Below are 22,761 nucleotides of genomic sequence, written 5' to 3'. Positions count from 1 at the left end.
TGTCACAGCACAGATCCACTTTACCCTGTCCTTCTGACAGTGACCATAAATAGAAGACACCATTCAAAATAGTGACCTTCTGCTTTCTTTCCCTGGGCTTCCACGGGAAATGAAAGCAGAATCGTCTACCCCTTGACTCTCATTTCTGTCTCTCCCATAACTCCACTCCCTAAACCCAGGTGTAGTGGATACTGGTAACACCCGTGTGCTATCTACCATGGATACTGAGAAAACGGCATTGTCGATTATTTTCAATGACTTTTTACTTGCAGATGGTTCAGTGATAGGAAACTGGTTTCTTTTTCTTCTTCTGGACTTGGCAGCATGCTGGCAGGAATCTTAAACAGTGTAAAGCATGGCTCAGGGGTAATGACTGGCTCACCAGGGTAGCCTTAGGTCTGTCTTGTCCTTGAGACAGATTTAAATGACAGACTTTACACAACACCATTCATGTTTATCATAGAGAAGGCCCAAACAGGCCCTTGGAAAGACAGAATATAAAACCCACATGAAAATGAAGGTTTTACGTCTCTGGTCATTTTAGTAAAGTGTCAAAAATATATATTGTACTGTTTCTTTGTGTGTGTTTAATCTCCTCCTTGATCAAAAATAGAGAGTGGGTAATTCTTATCTTTGAAGGCTGTGGACAAACATACATTCTTCTGTTAATTTTAGTGGACTCAAGGCCCTCTAGAAGTGCACAACAGAAATCTCTGTGTTTAAAGAAAAGAAAGTTATGAAACTACAGCTACATTTGCTATTGCTCCCATTGGTTTTACCTTTAAAGAGAAAACGCTCAGGGAGATTTCAACATCCCTACACAGAGGAAGAAAGCGAAGGCTAACAGTACAAGAGCTTTGGACCACAGCTGTTCACTGTCACCAACACATCATTGCCTCTTAAGGGGCAGAAAGCTATCTATCAGCAAATAGTATATAATTAGAAACCATGTCACATGGTTGTAGTGTTTTGAAATCAAATGCAAAACTGCCAATAAAATATTAAGAACTGCACATCTTCCCTCGCTTAAGGACTGTTTCTAAGAAACAGTCACACTGCTTATTTGGGTTAAATGCTTCCTGCGGGTCCCATTTGCCTGACGTGTGCTCCTTGCCTGGAACTGCTCTGCAGAGGGCCTGTGCTTATCACAAAGCCGGTCAAGTCAGGTGCATAGACTTTCTGTTCTCATCAGACGAACCACAGTGAGCCATTCACCCTCATTCCGTGGGTTCAGGTCAGAGTTTGGGCTGGCTACTGATTTAGTTCATTATCTGTCCAGTTCAAAGTTCTGTCACAAAACTTCTTTCAAAGAGGTGACTGCCTTCCTACTGGATTGTAAAAACATTTCTCCAAAAACAGAACCCTCCTCCCCCTGAAAACAGATAGTTTAAGGTCAGCCCAAGGCCCATTCTTTTAGCCTTATGAAAGCTCAAGGGTCATTTAATTTCAGGTCCTGGACAAGTTAACTATTGACCCTCCACCTACTCAAGCCTTCTGGTCAAAAGAATGAGGCATGCTATTTCATTGCTTTTCATGACCTACCCACTTATACCTCAGAACACAACACTATACCATACTGCAAGTCAGGAACTTAAATACTGCTCTGCCCTTTTCCAGGGCTACGTGGATGCAGCCTGCAGGATTGTTAGCTTGAAAATGCTGGAAACGAGACCCATCTTCAGAACTCTGCTAGGTAATACCTAAGACGACATTTATTGTGAATTGATTCGCTTGTGCATACTGATTACATGTGTAACCTGCAGGCCATTCCCTAGGGATGAGCTGACAGTTGGTTCATACAACTGTGGTGCAACACTGAAACTTGCCGCACAATTTTTCCCCTCAAAGAGAAGGAAATGCAGGGCAGTTTGGGGAAGAGTTTTCTGTCCTACCAAGATTTCTCCCCATACGCAGTATCGCAGGATCCAAGGATGGTTGGTTCTGACACAATGGTTAATCCCAGTTGAACAGCTGGTTTAAAAGTTAACCATCTTCCTTCTAACCTGAGCAAGAATGCTTTTCCCTGTGGCACCTCAGCCTATATTGCAGTAGGAAGCAAAATTATGATGTAGAAACTTCGAGAAGCATTTTCAGCTCCTGCTCTGGGTGCAAAGACTTTTCCCTCCAGAGGCAAGGCATTTGATACATATGGCTATTCAAGACTCCATATAACTCTATATACACACCAGTGGGTTTAATACAGAGATGCTCACATGCCAACTGCCATGGAAGCTGAATATACATTATGATAATAATCTCCATGGACTATGAGTGTACAGAGGTATTGGGCAACCTTCCCAGAGCAGATGAACTACAGTTTGTGGGACCCCCGACTTTAAGACCTCAGCTACTATTATCTCTTTTCAAAATAAATCGACAAGTTCCACTGGGACTCAAGTAACATTAACATTGGGCATTCTTGGTAGGTTTATCTTTCTGCTAATACAAAATTAAGTTATTGCTAGCTAATTAACCATATAATTATTTTAGAAGAGACTTGTTTTAGAAAAGAAGCAACATAACTTCTGGGAGACGAAAAGGGAAGATTGAAAGGGAAGGAGATACCCAGCTCTAATAAAAGTGAGATTAAAGTCTTTACCTGTGAAGTAAACTCTCACTGATTCTGGGAGACCTAAAAGAGCAAGAGAGGAAAATCAGAGTATTAAACATTCTGGGATCAGAGAGAAAGGGGAAGGCACAAAATACAGATGGTGACTAGGGGAGTTAAAGGGGTTTAAATCCACATTGACCTCATTTAAGGAGTGATCAGGAGTCCCCTGCTCATGGAATGCTGGATTTAATGATGCCAGCATTAATTTTAAGTAAGAAAGGACATTTATACTGGAATAATTTGGTGCCACAGCAGTTAGGCTGATTTATGCATTCAGATCCTATTTTATCAGTACATAAAACCCTACAAAATGGTGATTGTGGGAGATATATACAACTGACTCTGTGTGTGTGTGTGTGTGTGGTGGGGGGAGGAGAGGGCGGGAGAGAGGTCAATTCTATTGTAGAATTGAGTGATGTCTGGGACATTGATTTACACACTGTGACTATGAGAGATTTATCTTGTGGCATTTATCCATAGATTAGACAGGGCATAGCTCTATAGCTCTACTCTCTTCAAAGAGACTCATGGAACTAAGACAAGTGTAGCCGACTTGGAAATTACTTTAACTACAGCTGACATATTTTCTTTTTCTCTAGTCTCAGGATAGCCCAAGTTTCCTGTAAAGTAGGTCTTGCAAAGTAGGAGCTGGAGAACCATGAATACTTTCATGGGCTATTAGTTAACCAGTTACTAAATACCAAGGATATTCCCCAGAGAAGGGGCCTCTTCCTGCCCTTAGAGATTTCAATCTAATTGAGGAGTTAATCATTTTCTGGACAATTGAACTTATACTAAATAATGAACAATACTAGTTTGTTTACTTACCATAATAAAAAAGAAACCCTATAATTATTTAACACATATTCAATTTCTTGAGAAATAGCCAGCTGCTTTGTTTGAATAACATTTGATATAAAAGTAGTTATCGATTTATAAAGTGTTATAGAACATTACCTTAAATATCATAATAAACAGACACCAAGATTTTTGAATTGTCCAAAGCACAGAACTTGGGGGTGGTAATCACAACTACTACTTCCTAGTTGTGCTAACTACCAGGTCAAGGGAGGAAGGGAAGGCAGGCAGTGCTAAGGCTATTCTGCTGCAATGAAAGGGTATGCACCAGCTTTAATAAATGAACAAAATTTTCATCAGTTTGTTTTTCTACTCAACCCTTTAAAAGAAAACTTTTTAAACTGTCTTCTGTCAAATCCTGGAACTCACATTCTGATGCCTGCATGGACTCTCCCTGAGTTACCACAGGCCACAGAGGACTCAGCATCCAAGAAGATCACTACAATCTCCATGCCTGCCAGGACTCTCTCCTTCTGAAGTCTGCTCATGTCACTGTGGGGAAAGAGTCCTCAGAAAGACATTCCCTGTAGCTTCAACTTTCCACTGGGTTCCCCACGGTCGGTCTTAGGTTAAACACCCAGATCTTTACAAGCTCTGGAGTGTAAAGTCTGCCCTTACTCTCTAGTCAGGCCCATCCCTGCCTATTCTGCTAGACCCCATATATCACAGCCTCTTTTACAATCCTTAGAATGTTACACTTTCTTTTCCCCCAGGCCGCATGGGAGGCACACTCCCTTCCTCCATGAATGCTCTCTGTGCATCCCCACATGCGCAGTCAGCTATTTTGGCTACTACCCATTCCATTTGGCCATTAGCTACCTGGACAGCCCCCTCTTCACCCTCAATCTAGGTCAACCTTGTCCTTAACTTTACCACGGAACCTTTCTCCTTTTCCCAGAGCATCTCAACTCAGTCTGTAATTAAATATGCATTATTGTGACTATTAACCTAGTAGTTTCTATGCACAGCCTCTGATCACTCCAAGAGCAGGGCCAATGGCTTGTTTATTTTCCACGTACCTCTCACCTCTCAACCAGTGACTGACATAGCAGAGCCACTGAGTGAAAGTTGGCTGAAAGTGTGCCTGTGACATGAAATAGTGATGAAAAGAAGGGAGACTTGGGTCCAGGTCACGTACAGGCTAAATAGGCCCCAAGTTACTTGGAATAGGAGAAAAGAGTGTCAGCAAACTGTATACAAGGTTGCAGAGAAAAAAGAGTTACCAACAAAGGAGTAGGCCATGATTTCCTGGAGGTGGGGGGCCGCAGCAGGAGGGCGATACACAATTTTGCCCTGGTTAATATCTTCCTGGGTGAAATACTGGACGGGAGAGTGAGGCTGGTCTCTGTGCTCAATTACACCTGAGGAAGAGGAGACTTGCATGAGAGAAACAGCAATTCTGGATGACAGGATGACCAGGCCCACCAACCCCCGCCTCCCTGTGCATGAGTGGGAGTCTGTCATTCAGGAGCACTGGCTCCTGAGCTATTCTTCTTTCGCTAGTGATGTCAAGTTACTCAAGAAACAGACAAGTCTGGAGCCAGACGATTCATCCAGTAAAGCACTTATAATGCAAGCATGAGGATCTGGCTGAATCCTCAGCACCCATGGGTGAGCATGACAGCACATGTCTGTAAGCCCAGTGTCGGGGAGACAGAGAAGGAAGAACCCCTGGGGCTTTTTGACCAGTCAGCTGAGGTTATTTTCAGGTTCAGTGGGAAAATCTGTTCTACCAATAAAGTGGATGGCAAGTGAGGGATGATATCCACCTCTGGCCCCCACAGGCACATGTGTATGCTCACCTGTACATATCTGAGCACACATACATACTATGTACTCACAGACAGATAGATGATAGATAGAATATATATATGTATATTATGTATATGAATGTATGTATATATATGTACGTACACATTTATGAGAGAGAGGGAGGGAGAGTGAGGAGACCCCAGTAGAGTCTTTACTGGGATTCAGGGAACATAAGCTATGCACAGTAAGGTGCAAGTCACTGCCACTAATGTAGCTCAGGGCACATGGTTTTCCATAAGTAAATGACACACTGCTGTCACTATGAAACTCTCAACTGATTGTCAATATAAAGGTCAAGAGGTCCTTAAGACAGGGACCTAAACTGATCTACTGCCAAAGAAATGTTTTTCTAGACTTCCTTTTAATTTCAGACACTCCTCCATTTCTGTGGTGATCCTAGCAACAAAGGCACAGATCTTGACTATACTAAGGCTGACATAGGCTTATAGTTAACCACTCAGTTTATGATCAGTGTCTTCGTGGCTGCAGTTCAGAAACTTTAGTCATGGGAGCTGTGCTGTGTTCATCTGTCACGTCTTATTTAGTCTTTAGAGGGAAGAACATGGTCTCGGTGCTGAACTAACTCACTTGAGATGGGTGCATTCTGCAGGAAGCAGCCTAAACTAGCCCGAAAGCCCACACCATGGGGAGAACCTGTAGACTCAACTTAATGTCTTTTCATTTCCTTAGCTTTTGTCAAAGGGCAATGGAGTTTCATTATTACACTCTTCTTCTTCTTCTTGCGGGTGTGGTAATGGAAGAGGCTTCCTGCTTGAGTAAACACAGTCTCATAGGCAATAGCAGAGCTGCCTCTGTGGAGCTGGTCTTCCTACTACCTCTCTCGGGCACAGGCTCATCAGTTAAGTCCAGCATTAAGGTAACTACAGGCTGGAGACTGAGGGCAGGCCCCACCTGGCCTTTGACTATAGTTCCCCGTTTCCGTTTTTTCCTATGGGAAGACTGACCTATCAGCTGGTACTGAGCACACATGGCTCACCCGCCTTTAAACTTAAACAGAGCCTCTAGTCCAAAGCACTTGTTCCTTCTGATCTGTTAGCCTGTCTGAACTTCTTCAGGGTCCCTTCCAGACAATGTCTATGTGTGTGTGACCAGTTCTGCAAGTGACTAAGAGGGGACATTATGTCTCTAGTACAGCTCTGTCAGAGCCCAAGTCAACATACATCCCACTTCTTCTCTCTTCCAAACCAGATGACATGAGCATGGAGAGTGTGACTATCAGTTCCTTCACAAACATCACTATGTAAAGGAGCAGGCTGAAGCCCAGAGTTTTCAGTCCAAAATCACAAGGCAAGAATGTCAGTCGCTCGAAAACACCTTCACTGACTATCTTACCTTGATTTGGATGCAGAGGTACTGTGATGTTGTATATAATCTTTCCACTGGGACTCTCTGAGTTCACGAAGGACAAGGAGTGAGGCTGAATGACAGTTAGGCCATCTTCCCGAGCCTGGATGAGATGGAGAAAGCAAGAATTAAAAACAGATGATAACAAGAGCCAGAGGCAAAACCAAATCTTAATGAGAAAACAAGACCAAATTTGCTCCGATCTTTTTAAATTAGTCTCATTTGGCAAGATCTCTTCAAAGTTAAACAAAAGATCTGGTGTCCTAGACTATGAACGTGGCCAACCTGGAAGCTTTCAGGCCATCCAGGCCTGAGCAGGTTTCTTCACCTCTAACTGCTTCTTCCTCCACAGCCCTGGGTTTATGTCAGAGCATGCTGTTTGCTCCAAGGTAATTATAGTTTTCTCAGATGGACCCTGAAGTAGACTACTTTGGTGCTTCTTCTCTCCACAGCTGGCTCACTGCATCTCTGCTCGGCTAACTTCATGGGCTCATGGTGACTCTAGCATGCCATGGAGAGAACCAGGTGGAGAGGCTGAAGTCTTAGCACCATGAGGTTCCTCAGAGAATGCCCGTGCCCCAAGCCTTGCTAATGGGAACTGTTCAGCATTCTGGCTTCAAAGGACTAAAGATGAATGCGGCCAGCATAGTAGAGCTGACCCTATGGACAGAAGTACAGGTGAAGGCCTGGACAATGTGAGCTTGGGAGATCCAGTCATGCCCCTCATCTGCCACATAATGGTGTGGAGGGGGGAATGCCCTCTCCCTTTGCCCCTGGCCCCTTGCCAGGTAGGAGAGCTGGCCCTGAGATCATAAGAGCTGGAGAGCTGTTCCTGCCCCCTCACCAGCTACAGCACTCAGGAAAGCGGGTCCTGCTCCTCACCTGCAGCACAGTAGAGCTGTCTGTCCCTGATGGTGGAGGTGTGGGAGAGCTGACCTTGAGAAAGCTTATGGCTGCAGGGGGTGAACTAGCTGGGGCAATGCTGGTGGTGAGGATGGGGGAGAGCTGGAGGGCTGGCCAACCCTGCAACTACATGAGCCCAGAACTAGAGTTATCAGTCGGCCCACCCCAACATCCACCCCTCTATGACCTGCATGTGAAGGGGCCAGTCCTGTAGACCCAAAGCTGCAGGATCTCCACAACACAGGGCAACAACAGGATAACCAAGAGGAGTTCCAGTGAGGGCCCAGCATCCAGAGTGTAGAAACCAGAGTCCTCAAACCAGACCAATGACTGGTTGCAATGAACACTTGCAAGTAAAGATACCTGGACAAAAGTGTTTGCTGTGTGACCCACTGTGTGACACTACACTACAGCTTCCATGATGAGATTTCTCCATTCTTTTCCTTTTTTTCTCTTAAATTTTATTTTATTTTGGGAGGGCAGGTTGTAAGGGCAGAGGGTGGCTGTGAAGGGGCAGGCAAATGAATGGGATGGAGATTCAAGATGTGAGAGACACAAAGAACAAATAAATACAAAGTTGAAAAAAAAAGAAAAGAAAAAGATGAGCCCAGCTGCCACACCAAAAATGGCTAGGCACTTCCACTCAGAAACATTTGCTTATTAAAGTACAAGAAAATCACCTCTATTATCTCTGTACCCACTGTCCTGTTCTGAGGAACTAAAAGCACCATTCTCACCTTTGAGGGGAGCAATATTAACTGGACAGTGTGCCTGCAGCCTCCACCATCCATCCACCTGCTCATATCTACAAACCCTAACAGTGGCAACGCCCAGGAAGCCCAAAGGAAGGAGGGACTCTCAGCTCCTGTGTGACGTGGGTTGAGGACAGCTGTCACAAAAACAGTGTATCAAGAAGTAGAGGGACAGTAGTGTGACCCGGGACTGACTTGGGTCACAGGTGCTATTTTAAGACAGAACAAAGTAGTTTGCCTGCTGCAGGCTCCGCCTGACTGACCCTGAAGGCAGGTTCGAATTTGACACACCCGCATGTCTTCAAAGCCTACTCCTCTCAGAAGGAATTTCCCCATTGAGGAGAGGATTAAGTGGGGCTTACTCCAGCTCGCAAGAGGGTGTGGCACTCCTATTTTTAACCATGAAAGGCTGAGGGCTGCAGTTGCTCTGTAATTGTCCCAAAGGCATCACTGTCCCAGGGAGAGGCAGCATCTGCAGGTCAGGACAACCTCCTACAATAAAGTCATATTTCAGGCCCTTGAACAGGTCTGGAATGTAATGAGCAAGAAAATTAGAATTTCCAACAGCAGCTGGCCTCCCCCACCCTGCTATGCTAACATAAAACAAGTAAGGACAACACATTAAAAATATATCCCCATTAAAGACGTTTACAGACCATCCATGTGGGTATAGATACATGGACAAAAAGTAAAGCTCCAACACCCTGTCAAGTATGGTTTCTCAAAGTGCCATGGAATACCTCTGAAAATTCAGATGACCCTAAGCAATAGAGTGATAAGAAGATAATTGTTATAGATACAGAACTACTGAAAAGGGAAACAGGTTTTAGCCAAGACAACAGACATTCTATTTTGGAATTTAGAGATTCCATGTCTTCACTAATCAAAATACATATTATGTAGAACGGGAGGGGGGGAGACTTAATTTTCTAGAGCAATATTGAGGCTGTGATATATCCAAGTAGTCAATTTTAATTATTTGGAGTATTCAGTATTCATCAATTAAACACACTAAGAAGTGGGATATTAGACTTCATGGGAATAATTACAGAAGGCATGTTTTATAACACCTGGCAGAAGATTAAGAACTATAGTTCTCATCTTACTCATGTCACCTCTGAGTACATCCAGACTCCAAACCCTTCTCTCCCTGATGCTGCTGCTCTGCTCAGGGTCGGCCCCTCCCTGGAACTCACAATGGCTTCACACTGCTCTCACCTTGACTACTGGCTGTTCCAGCCAGGGTGCCAGGAGGACATTAGGTCTTGTTCCTCACCTGCCATGGCTTTCCATGGTAGGCAGCATAGTGATCTTGGCTCTACCACATGCTCTACATGCCATTCAGAAACCCATCCAAGCCAAGGCTGCCATGCCTCCTCATGTTCCTGACCTCAGGGAGTGGCACTCTTAGAGCCAGCATCTCTCTGTGCTCTAATTGACCGTGTCTCTAAATCTCTCAACCTCTAATTGTGTCTTATCTTTTTAACAATCTTAACCATTTCTAAGTGTAGAGCAGTGCTAACCATAATGCATGTTGCACGAAGCCTAGAATTCTGCTACCTTAAAAAACTGAAACTCTATATCCAGGGAGCAGCTTCTCCTTCCTCCTTCTCACCCCTGGACACCTCAGCTCTGCTCTCTGTCCCTGAGAATCTGACTACTCTACACCGCTGTACAAGAGCAGCCGTATCTTATTGGTCTATTGTTCCTGGCTTGTTTCACTTCAAATGTCCTCGAGGTTAACCCATGTACCTTATGACAGGATTACTTTCCATTATATGGCTGTATCATGTTGTACTGTGTGAGTGTACACACACACACACACACACACACACATTTAGGTTGCTTCCACCTCTTGGTTCCTGTGAATAGCACCACAGTGAACATTCAAGTGAGTGCAAATGTCTTTCTACAGGCTTCCCTAACTCAGAAGCCAGAGTCCCACTCCATGGGGTTCATGTTGTAACCTGGCTGGCTCTTCATTTTCTGCAAAGGTCCCATCCAGATGCTCTGTGGCAACAATAATCTTCCTAAATTGATTTTTAACATTCTGGTCATAGCTTTTCTTCTGTAGAGCCTCCAACAGGCTTTTGGGACAAAATGGAAGCTCCTTTTATCCTTAAGGTCCCTTGCAGTCTGACTGACATTTCCTTTTGCTTTTACTTCTAGCAATGTAGGTTCCAGCCAACTGAACTACCTGCAATTTCCCCGAAGACTCATGCTTTATCTCCACCCTGTTTTTATCAGCTGTTCTTGTTTTCCAGAATGAGTTCCCCATATTTTGAGTTCAAATTAGTAGTTCTTCAAGTGTGGCAATCTGGGCAGCAGGAAGCAATCACCAGGGACTCTCCAGAAATGCAGATTCTTGACTCTACAACCAGACTTACTGAATTAGAAAACTAGGAGTGAGTTCAGTTCCAATGTATTTCACTAACTATCCAGGTGGCTTCAATACACACTTAAGTCTGATGCCTTAAGAACCCTGGTCTGGGAATAATTACACTCAACAGCTCAGCATCTCTAGACACTCCCATGCTTCCCTGCACAAGGCGCCCTCCTATTCGTTCCTGAATGTTTGTTCTGCTGTGGCATTCTCTGCAGTATGTTTCCCCTGCTTAGTTACTTGCTGGCTCCTCCTATATGCAAATCTCCCTGAACTAGAAACTGTGTTTTGAGGTCACTGAATCTCCTATGTCTTTTTCAGCACTTGTCATGGGCACAGGGAAGAATTAATGAAAGAGTAACTTAGGAATGGGAAATAGACTCCGTTCAAACACATCTATGAAATGCTCATATGGAATATTTAAAAACATTTCATCTGTATTTACCATGTGTCTTTAAAATTTACCAAATATGCACAACCTAAGTGTTTAGATGAGTCCAAATCACTGTTGTCACATGTAACAAGTGTGCCCTACAGGAACAGCCCTAATTAAAGTCAAAAGGAATATCAACTCTGTATATTTTAGGTAATGTAAGCTAAATCCCATTTTACAGCAAACTGACTTCGGAGAGATCCAAGCTTCAAGCAAACAGACCTAATCTGCAAATGTGCAGCCAGAGACAAAGCTGGAGCAAGATGGAGTCTCCTTAGAAGACCATGACACAGGGATGGCACCACCCCTATGGCTCCCAGCCCATTTCTTTTCCTTCTAAACTCAAAATAACAGTGCTTTGCATTTGGCAAGAAATGCGTATGCACATTTTTCTTTACAGTTTAGAGAAAATTCTGATCCAAGTTCCTCCAGTCAGAATGATGAATTATAGACTTTATAATGCTGCCGAATTATGATTTCTTTAAATTACAGTTTATGCTGGAAATGCCGATAACCAGCTATTCATTAAAAACTTTCTGCTTTCACCCTTTATGTCTCTGTCATTCCCCAGCCCCATAATTTCGGAAACTATCGCTGTTATCTTTGTTGTGGCCCAAGGCTGACGCCCTACCCTGGATTGTAATTATGTGGGTGCCAACTAACACATGGACCCATAATAATGAATTTACAGGGGTTGCATGCTCATAGTTCTGTCTGAAAGAGCAGTCTGGAATTTCATCTACCCTAGACACAAGGTTACGGTGTACTTGGTACTTCCTACTTGTCTTTACTGGGCTTTATAGGCCGATCCAGGTGATATCTTACTGCAGGAATATCCAGCCTTTGCCACTGCAATATGATGTTGACATCTATAACATCCATGCTCAAGGATCATGTGATCAAGCCATTAGAATACTGCAAAGAAAATTTCAACGGTTTAGGATAGTTTATGTGTAAAGATATTGGTATCAACTCAGGACCTCCTGAGACCAACTTCTCAACACTGCCCCAGAGGGACAGAGGCAGGAGACAGAAGAAGAGGGAGACAGGGAAGGGAACCGGAAAAGGGGGCAAGAACATTTGTCCGGAGGGACAAAGGACTGCCTCTGAAAAGAGAGGAGACAGATGGGGTTCATAGGAAAATGTCAGCTTATAAAGGGGAAAGGGGAAACCCCACATGAGGGTGAGGTGTTTAATTGAATTGGGCAGGTTAATTAGGTGAGCCAAAGGGGATTTTAATTGTTTGACTCAAATACTTCGGTAGCTGGACCTTGGTAGTCAGCTTCAGAAGGAGGAAGTGGACAAATGAGGGTCTAGACCTTGGTGACCAGCTTTAGGAATGTAATCAAACAGTTTTTAGCAAGGCGGTGGGAACAGGGGAGAAGGGCAAGGCTTGCCGGAGCCATGTTTGCCATGCTCAAGCTGGCCAGAGTCCCTTCGTTAGGATTTTGTGTTTGGGCTGTATTTAAAGCTATTCTCAGCTCCATGCATCCCATGGGCCACAGTTGGACATGAGTGCTAGATCTTTCCACGGGTTACCTTCATTTCCACAGAGCACACAGGCATTCTGGGATTAGGTGTAATGATCTCCACATCCCCCACTATGCTTTCCTCATTTCTCCAGGTGATTGAACTATCTGTCCTTTCTCGGTAATCATCAGATTTCTCACCTCTGGATCCTCGACGAGCTCTGAAAGCCCTTGGCCACTTTCCCTCCACTCTAACTACCTTCCTTGTTCTAATTTTTACTTGGAAAATTAATTGCTATTCATCTCCCTGGACTCAGCATTGACACCACCTACTCCAGGAAACTCTTACACTTGAAACCCAAGTTTCTTGTAGAACTTTACAGCATGAAGAACAACTTCTCCAGCTAGGTGCTATACAGGTAAAAATAACTCTATCCTAGAAGGACTGATAGTATGAAATTTCTTTCAAGTACCCGGAGAGAGACATTGTCACTGTATGGAATGCTGAAGAAAGTCAAGGGGCAACAGGTGGATGGTCAAGAGAGGTTCTACACAATCTGTTTGTGAGGGGACTCTAATTTCCTTTCAAGCTAGTGAGAAATGTCTTTGCGCGCGGGAGGGGGGGTCCTTATTGACTTTAGGGTCTGGTTTTGGGCAAAGCCATTTACTACACTCACACCAAGGCACTTGCTTCTGCAAGAGTGGGCGCTTTGTCCAAGAGAAAAGCATTAGCCATCCCATGCAACTCACAGTCATATGAAGAGATGTCCCGAGGGAGAGTTTGGGTGCCTCAGGTGCCTGAGGTAAGATTGCAACGTTGAACATGTGACTTTCCAGGTGGGCCTGGGCATCAGTGGCACTAAACACCTAAAAAAACAAAATCATCATGGTGAAACTTTAACTTCTCCCCAGCAGAACATGTTCATATGAATTTAGTCTCCCCACCCCCAAACCATCTGCCTTTGAATTTTATATGCGCCTATATCACAATTCTCATTTTATTCTTTGTATTTTATTGTTAATTATTTCCTGGTTATAAAAAAGTCTATGCAACCATTTTAGGCAGCTATGAAAATCCATACAAGTATAAACAAAGAAAAATATAGAATTTCACTATCTGGAAAGAATGATTATTAGCACATTGAAGCATTGTGGATTACTCTTTTTCTGTGATATCTCTACATAATCTTCTTACATAGACTCACATGTACTTGAAATTCTCTTTTATTTAACCCAACCCTATGATACTTTGCTATAGTATTAAACATTATTGAAAGTGGATAATTTTTATGGCTATGGAATGTTTTTACTGTGCATCTATAAAATGATTTTTTTCCTCCATTCCTTTCATCTTTACCCAGTGTAGATACAGACACCTGGACAATTAATCAAACACCTTAGCCTCATTGTTGCATAATAGTAACATTTATAGGTCACAAAATCAACTTTTTTCTTGCTTCAAAATGCTAAAAACTGTGCTGAGGATAGTGGTTCAAGCCTGAATGGCAACACCAGGGAGCTGAGGTGGGGGACGGTTAGTTGGGGACCAACCAGAGCTGACTAGTGAGACTTTGTGATAAGAAACAGGCGGAAGCCCCTATGGTTTTCTGCATTAGCTCTCAGTTCTGCTGAGCTGCTCCCCTAAGTCCCTCCTGTCTGCACTGTTCTCCCATTCCTGCCGCAAGAGCTACTTGTGTGTCTGCAGGCAGTTGTATGTTCCTTATGACAGAAGTGGGGTACTGTACACTGCAACCAATGGGAAAAACCATCTTCTCAGCCTTCATCTAGATTATGCCATGGAATTTCAGGATATCCAGTTATCTGCAAGGAGCTGTCAGTCCGACATCATCACTGTAAGTAATGACCAATGACCACAGTTACACTTTACTGATCACCTAGTGTGGGCTCAACTCTTATTAGCTGCTTTTCAAAGGTAATTTTCCCATTCCCCACAAAGCAATACAATTAGTCTACTTCATCCAGAGGAAAGTGAAAATAAAGTAAGAGTAATGTCTCAAAGTCAGATTAAAAGAGCCAGTTGGGCTCACAATCTTGCCACTGTCCAAGACTCACTTGAGTAGACTTAAGAAATTAGGAGTTCAGGGATTTTCCTCTATCATTAAGGCAAGGAAATAGCATTGATCAGGTTGTGAAACATGAACATATTAACAGAGCAAGCGAGTCAGGTTGGCCTCCTTGTAAATACACTTATAGTGAAATGTCATGAAATATAATGTTGGTCTTTTTCAAACCATATCCAGGGAAACTGTGTCAACAGGATTTGAACACAGTTATTTTCTTACACCCAGAATGACTATGGATGCACATGTCTTCTCTCTAGACTGTCTAGCGATTAAAAATGCCAGCCGCCTTACATAAATCTCTTCATACATGCAAAGTAACAGACGGGCTGCATTGGATGGCTCGTGACAGCACATCAGCATTAAAATAGAATTTTAATGCTGATTAAAATCCATGCAACTCATTATGTTACATTTCCTGCTTTAAGGGGGAAAAAGGAAGGAGAAAAAAAACCCCAGCATCCTTCAGTTTAAAGTCTTCCAGGGACACTAAGATGATAAACGGGAAAAGTTACTAACCATTTACTTTAGCACATGGATAAGGTGTCTTTGCTTTTCAGATCAAAATAAGAAGTATTCCTACTGAGTAATGAAAATTTAAAGGCAGCAACAGTTTCATGTCCAGGAGAACACCATCTCACTCAGAATAAATATGCTATCCCTGTTGAAAAATCTCTTTTCTCTTCCTTCCTTCCCTCCCTCCCTCCCTCCCTCCCTCCCTCCCTCCCTCCCTCCCTCCCTCCCTCCCTTCCTCTCTCCCTCTCTCCCTCCCTCCCACCCCCTCTCTCTTGGAATGCTTGCAGAGGGAGTTCATAAATCATCTTTTAAAAAGGCAAGCTGACTACCTCAGAATTAATCTCCTTAACCAGAAGTAGTTGCGACTCTTTGACCTAGCACACCACAGTTTGGATAGGTTGGGTAGTTTTTGACTTATTTGTGATATTGTAAACCAATGTCCCCAAAGCCACACTCTGTCATTCTAGAGGCTATGTTTAAAGAATATCACAATGCTTTGAAAGCCGTTTCAGATAGGAGTTCTATCATCTTTTATGTAAGGAGTGTGAGGACTCCACACGGACCTCCTTTCTAAGTGACAACGTTCAGTCACATATTGTAAATCTAGTGAGTGGGTGAGGAGCTTGCTGGGCTTCCTGTAGCTCAGGCTGGCCTCAAACTTGTTATGCAACTGAGGACCTTGAACTCCTGACCATTGCACCACGATGTGCTGGAAGTATAGGTATGTACTAGCATATCTGCCTCAGATAGTCTCTTTTTTGTTTTCTTTCCCTAAATCCAGTACCTTTTAACTTGTTTTTCATTATTTCATTTCAGTCATTAACCAAACTGCAAAGCAGGTGCTTAGAACTCCCTTTTAGGGAAAGACTCCACAGTGACAACACATTGTCTTGACCCCCATGAAGAGGAAGGCAGATCTGTGGGCTCTAGTTTGCTGGGGTGACTTGTTTTGATTGAGGTCTTCTCCTCAATCCTGACTCATTCTCTAAGGACTGCTGCCGTCCCAGGTGCTGAAATTGTGAAGTTAACTGGAGCAAAGGGCACAGAACATTTGCTGGCTTTGGGACATTCAATGTTCTGAGAATAACCTCATTCTAATAGTTTCCATATTTCTATCAACCCACTCTTGGAAAAGCACTATTTATACAATATAAATTAATCAGGCAACAAAAACACACAAGCCACGCATTGGAAGCGGAGTGTATTCTTAGACAAAGGGAAAGTCTATAACTTAGGGCGTGCTATAGGCACCACAATGAACAAATGTATTTCCTGATGTCTCATAAAATTCTGCTTAAACTCGCAGTTCCTTATTCCTTACTATTTCTGTCTAATTTTTATTTTTAATCCTTCTGGATATAGTTTGCCTAATGTTACTGTTCCTTTCGAAGAATCAGCCTTTGTTCTCCTTTGTTATTCCTAGTGCTTTAAAATTAACCCCCTTCTTGCTTTCCTAGTAGGTTTCTGGCCTCCAGAGTCAAGCATTTGTTTGATTCTTTTTTTTGTGTGTGTTTTCCTGCTCAATAATAAATGGTACCATCAATTTTTCTTTGAATACCATTTTGTACACTTCATGTAAGTCTTCAAAAGTCATTTTCTCCTCAACAATTCTTAATAGTTCACTACTTTGATTTCCTTTAAGAATATTTAAACTATGCCATGTGGTTTAGCAGTCTTGCTTATTATCTGTTATGACTTTGTATTCACAGTTTCCAGACTGGACCTCATAGTCTTTCCTATTCTTTTGCAGTTCTGTTTACGGTTTAGTCTATCACCAATTTTAATAAAAGATAACAGCAGACCCCTGGGAAGTACCTATTATTTTTTCACCTGAATAAACACATTTTACAAAACTCTTAATGCTACTAATTATGCCTCCCTCGCTTAGACTGGCAAAGAAAGAAAATGGAGCAAGTGGCCAGTGGATAAGGATGGTGAGGATGGGGGGGGCACCTGGAAGCGGAAGGAGTCACTCTGGGCCAGGGCTCCCGAGTGTCTGTACCACACTATGCCATCATCGATGTCCTGCTGGGTGAAGGTGCTGGTGGGGGTAGCCATCCTTCCATCAGGCAGGTGCTGCCCTTCCTCGGCAGGACTGGTAGGACCAGCAGCAGGACCGGAGGTGGCAGGACCAGCAGGGCCGTCTGCAGGCAAATGCATCAGGAGGACCACCTCCCCTAGGGAAGCACAGGCCATACCGTTAGATCTTTGGGAAAGCATGATCTTTTCCCAAAGGTGGAGATCTCCTTCCTTCCTTACAAACTGAAGAACTATGTATCTAAAGCAAAAATGAGGATACTAACAGAACTTAATAAATAATATTGAATTCCCCTTTAGACACTGAATTCCCAGTCTTCAATGAGGGCAATACAGGTATAAAATTACACAACGAGACTCAAATTCAAGTGGATACTGTAAATAGACACACTGAGCACTGGATGTATTAATTTCTATATGGAACTTTCTATGTAACTCAAAATGTATTCTAACAACAATTTTAGTTTGTACACATAACAGAGAGTGAGTTTGGTGGAAGTTATTCCCGAGAAGGTTCGTTCCAGTGGAGACACTGTTGGCCGGCACTAGGACACAAATGAGGAGCTGTTCCTAGCATGGCAGTTCAAACCCGGCTCTGCCTCTCCCAGACACATGAGCCTAAGTCACACTCCTAAGTCTCCACTGTTCATGTGTAATGTAAGAACAACTTAGACTGAACGTTCCCTAATCTAAAAGCCCACTATCCAAAAAGACCCAAGATCCCAACCTTTTTGAGTGCCAACATGACACCATAGTAGAAAATCCCATACTGGAGGGATGTCATACAACAGGTAATAGTCAAATGCTAGGAACATTCAGAACACTGTAGAAAGTCATTTTCAGGTTACATTATATATAAGATATATGTGATGTATAAGTGATTATGTGCTTAGATTTGCATCTCATTGATAAGACATCTCATCACTCATTTGCAAATATGAAACATTCTTTTGAAATCCACATTTGAAATACTTCTGGTCTCAAGAATTTTGGGCAAGCAGTGTTCAACACGTTGGGCACAAACTTTAGAGGTACTTAGGAGGCTGGTTACTCACACTGACACTTTATGTGTTCATGTGAATGATGCCACCATCTCCCTTATAGATATATGTCTTTAGTCTTAGAGAAGTTCTGAGACCTGATGGAGGTCAGCAGGTAAGCAGCAATCCTTTCTGTTTTCTGTACATGTGTCAGTATTTGTCTTTGCATTCTCTCCCCCTTCATTTGATACCGTTTGTTTGAAATGCAGCAAGGAAATCCAAATCCAAACACTATCCACCTGTTTTTAATGCTTCTCCCTCACCTGCAGCTACTGTCATCTTCAGGCGAGATCACAGATACAGAAGTGTTATAGAAACAATTAAAATTTCACAAGAATATGCCCTAGAGTGAAGACCACACAAAAAAGTGGATGCCCTTCTGAAAGCAGGCTTGTTCTGCATCTAACAATAAGCCCCCCAAAGCTACTCTGCCATTTTGATAGTAGAAGGGACTGCAGTGTGTGTGTGTGTGTGTGTGTGTGTAAGAAAGAAAGAAAGAGAGAGAGAGAGAGAGAGAGAGAGAGAGAGAGAGAGAGAGAGAGAGAGAGAGAGAGAGAAGAGCAAGAGGCGGACAGTGAGAACACACAGAGAGGGACAGAGAATCTATTTTTCTATTTTAAAAATGTTTTGTAGGCAGATGCCCAATCTTAATACACTAGACATATTGAATAAGTGAAAGCACATTTCTTTTTTGAAAACTGGTAGCATATTTTCATTACTTCAGAGAAACCCATCTTCTACCTCAAAGTAAACACCCATTCTAATATTTATATGCGCTTAATTCAAGTTAAAGATGAACAAAACACAGTGGGTGATAGTGAAATGCTGAAATAGGAGAAAAACATCATCCCTCTTGTACATAGAACCATCTGAAGGAATAGATTCACTCTGGTTTTGTGTTATCGTTCATCTGCTGCTAAATAAACAATTCTGTCACGAATCTCTCCTGGTGACAATTAACATCATAAGATGTTGTGAGCAGACATGGTTTCCCAGGATCAGGCCTGTTCACAAGGATCAGAACAATTGAGAAATACTCTGAAAGTTAATTGCCACAAGGAAAACGAACAGAGCAGGACAGGGAACACCTCACAGCTGATTTCCTGGCTGCTCTGCTAACAACACCTAAGAAATAAATGCATTTTCAACTAAAAAGAAATCACATCTGCATGACAGAGCTTCATGGGTATTGTAGGATCCTGACAAGCTTCACCAATTTAAATGTAATAGTCTCTGCATATCTGTTAGGTACAACCTACTACAACAGGCCTTTAAGAGTACAGAACCCACACATAATCCAGATGTAGTTTCTGTTGCCAATGCTGTAGGTCAGTACTGTTAGCAACAGGGAGCCATTGAGGGAACCTCTGCAGGTGAGTGGTGTGTGTGGGTTGGGAACATGGAATCGTGTGACTGAACTACAGATGGTCCATAAGACTTAAAAATACTTGTTAAGGAGGTCAAAATGACAACAATAGTCAACATTTATATAGACAGTTTAACCAATATGAAGGTTAGCATGAAATCTAGTGTTGAGATTGAGACCTGAACTAAGGCAGCGGAGACACAATTTGCAAAGAAACAAGCAGGCAGTGGAGAGATAGGCAATACAGGCAGCCAATCATGGCTCTGGAGACAAGAGAGGATGGAGTGGAAGACCATCTTGTGGGGAGGGTGGCTGCCACTGATGGGCACAGTACAGAAGAACAGGCCAGGTACATTGAGGATAGAGAGTTCGCTACTGGATACACTGAATATGGGTGCCTTGGGTACGATAGCTTGAGAAGACAAGGGGGGATTATGAGGACTTGGTGTCGCACTCATGAAGGGGGAAAGCTAATGTTGTGTGCTGTTCCTAATTACTGCTTTCACCATGACAGTACCAAAAAATGGAAGACACATTTCCAATGCAAAGTTGTATGCTTGAAAACCAGTAGTCACTTCTGTCTGGGGTTTATTGGATATTTAAGCTTATGTTTAATGAAGAATTTTAAAGAGAAAAATTAATGTTATTAGAGTCTCATTTGAATCTCTATGAATTATGTTGGGATTGAGGCCATTTTTATTATACTTTCTTATAGTATGATAAATAATTTAGAGTTACAGCAATTTAGAATAAATGATACTCTCTCTCTCAAATGATGCCCATGGTTCTTTGATAGACTACTAGACTACTTTCAGCTCTACAAAAGGAGTTAAGACACATTTGAAAATTGTCCAGAAATGGTTGAATTTAGGCTTTTTTATTTGTTTTGTTTGTTTGTTTGTTTTTGTCCCAGTCTCACTCTGTATAGTCAAGTTATCCTGCATCTTAAGCTACTGGTAATCCTCCTGCTTCAGCCTTGCAAGTGCTGGAATGACAGGTAACCATCATGTCTGGCTGAACTGAAGCCCTTTACACTCATACCGTACAAGGGATTTGTGCTCAGTTCCATTCCAAAGTTAGTTGTCCACAAAAGGCTGAAAGCCACACTGAAGGTTCTAAAGGGAAGTGAGAGCACATGGCAGCCAGAAGCCACACGGTGAGGGCCACGGGTGCATCTCACAGGGACAGGGGACATAAATAGATTCACGTTCTGTAGGTATAGCTCCCAACACCCTTTTCAATCTTGAACGGTTTTCTAGGGTGACATGATTTGATTACTATTAGCAGGGAGAAAGAGACATGCAGAGATTGGGTTTGTGAGAAGTTAATTAAAAGAGTTTTGGAGAAAAGGGGCCCCGATAAAGCAAACTTTCATGTGCTTAAAAGTCATTTAATTCAGTGTTGTTTTGTTTAATATTTAATGAAATACTGGAATGTTTCTATGGAATCTGGGGGCTTAATTTCTGGCTTTTAATAATCATAATAAAGTTTGGGGAATTTAATATATTACAAGAGTCAGAGGCATTTAGAGATGAAAAGGACTTAGAAGCCACCTAGTTCAAATTCAGCAGGGCAAGTACACTGGGAATAGGACATTTATTAATTGCAGATAGGAGAAGAATAACTGTAGTGAAGAAATTTGGCAGCTATCACCTTAATCAAGGTAACTACAATAAAACAGCAAATACCATGTATCCCCAATGCAATACATCAAAAGTAGAAAAAACAAACCTTAACCCCAAAATGAGAAACCACCAAATGGAACCGAATCAGGCAATAGTCCACAACTATATGAACAGTTCTCTTAAAAAGTATTAGTCAAGGGCTGGGGAGGTAGCTTGCTGCCCAAGCATGATGACCCAAGTTCAAATCCCAACACCATGTTAACAAGATAGGCAAAGTTTTGTGCATAACTGCAACCCCAGCACTGTAGGGGTGGAGGTAGGAAGATATTTGAGGCTTGCTGGCTGCCATCCTAGTCAAAAACTGCGAGCACCAGGTTCAAGAGTGAGCAATGGGGAGGACACACGTCACCCTCCCATCGCCCCCTTGCAAGTACCAAGACTGCTTCTGTTTCCAGCACTGTAGTGCTTCACTTCATTCTTGGGAAGTACTGATAAATAATTCCTCAGTATAACTCTTGCTAAACTGTACTTCTAGTTGATCTCAACAGGAATACCTTAGATTATCACGTGTATTATCTTTCTTGGAAAAGTAATAACGGCAAATATTGAAGAATATTTCTGTGCTATTTCTTTTAATCCTTACTGGGCTGGTAACATGGCTCAGTGGGTGAGAAAGCCTGCTACTGAATCTGATAGTCTGACAATTCAAGTTTGACCTTGGGATGCACACGGCAGAAAGAAAGAAGAACTCCCATAAGTTGTCCTCTAACAGTTTGGGAGGTATGCATGGGCACATATGTGCTCTCATGGACAGAGATGTGTTCTTGCACGTACACAATAAATAAATGTAATACAATTTTAAATAAAAACTGGAGAGTCTATAGATGAGTCTGAGAGAATAAAAGTAGCGTTTTGAGAGCCTGGTCCGTGAAATTCACATAACACGAGCTAGCTAGGTGGCTATCAGAAAGCTGCCGCACCCTAATGTCATGTGAAAATAAAATTACATAAAACAAGTTACTACCTTAGATATTATAGACAATGTGCTGATGAGTGTACAGTATGACAGTTATCATGATCACTCGGTAGTCACAAGGGTGAACAGAGTGACAGCTATCACGATCACTCTGTCCCTCAAGGAGGTGTATGAAGCAAGAGAAAGCTCAGAGTAACTGAATCACAGCTTTGCTGAATGGCACAGTGCAACACCAAGACCTAACCTCTGATGCAAAATGAAATCACACAAAGAGACACAGTACCTAACTGGGGGTGGTCGTGCGTGATCTTGTAGATGATGTCCTCGGCTCGGACACCTGGAGCTTGAGCCTTCAAGATCCGGTTGGTGATCTTCATCATCCCTCCTTCAGGAACCCATACCATGGAGTTAGTCACAAGCCACAGGGCTCCATCATTCTGGAATGAAAGGAAGGGACAGCAATGGGTATGTGCATACTCAGAAAAAAGGCTGCTTAAAAATGCAAGTCATAGTGGCGGATTGTTTCTAGAGAGT

General features: G+C 42.7%; 1 protein-coding gene across 1 annotated transcript in view; it reads right to left on the bottom strand.

Annotated features, from left to right (window-relative positions):
• Positions 1–22,761, bottom strand: part of Fras1 (Fraser extracellular matrix complex subunit 1) — a 400,187-nt gene that overhangs the window by 97,463 nt on the left and 279,963 nt on the right. The window contains exons 30-35 of the mRNA XM_040747451.1: positions 22,511–22,664; positions 17,137–17,360; positions 13,337–13,453; positions 6,635–6,749; positions 4,693–4,830; positions 2,600–2,632 (exon numbers count right to left, since the gene is read on the bottom strand). Of these exons, the coding sequence (XP_040603385.1) occupies positions 2,600–2,632; positions 4,693–4,830; positions 6,635–6,749; positions 13,337–13,453; positions 17,137–17,360; positions 22,511–22,664 (781 nt within the window). The remainder of the gene's footprint in view (positions 1–2,599; positions 2,633–4,692; positions 4,831–6,634; positions 6,750–13,336; positions 13,454–17,136; positions 17,361–22,510; positions 22,665–22,761) is intronic.

The sequence above is a fragment of the Mesocricetus auratus genome, unplaced genomic scaffold (assembly GCF_017639785.1).
Source record: "Mesocricetus auratus isolate SY011 unplaced genomic scaffold, BCM_Maur_2.0 Super-Scaffold_100006, whole genome shotgun sequence".
NCBI lineage: Eukaryota > Metazoa > Chordata > Mammalia > Rodentia > Cricetidae > Mesocricetus > Mesocricetus auratus.
This window is presented reverse-complemented; position numbering and strand designations above follow the sequence as displayed.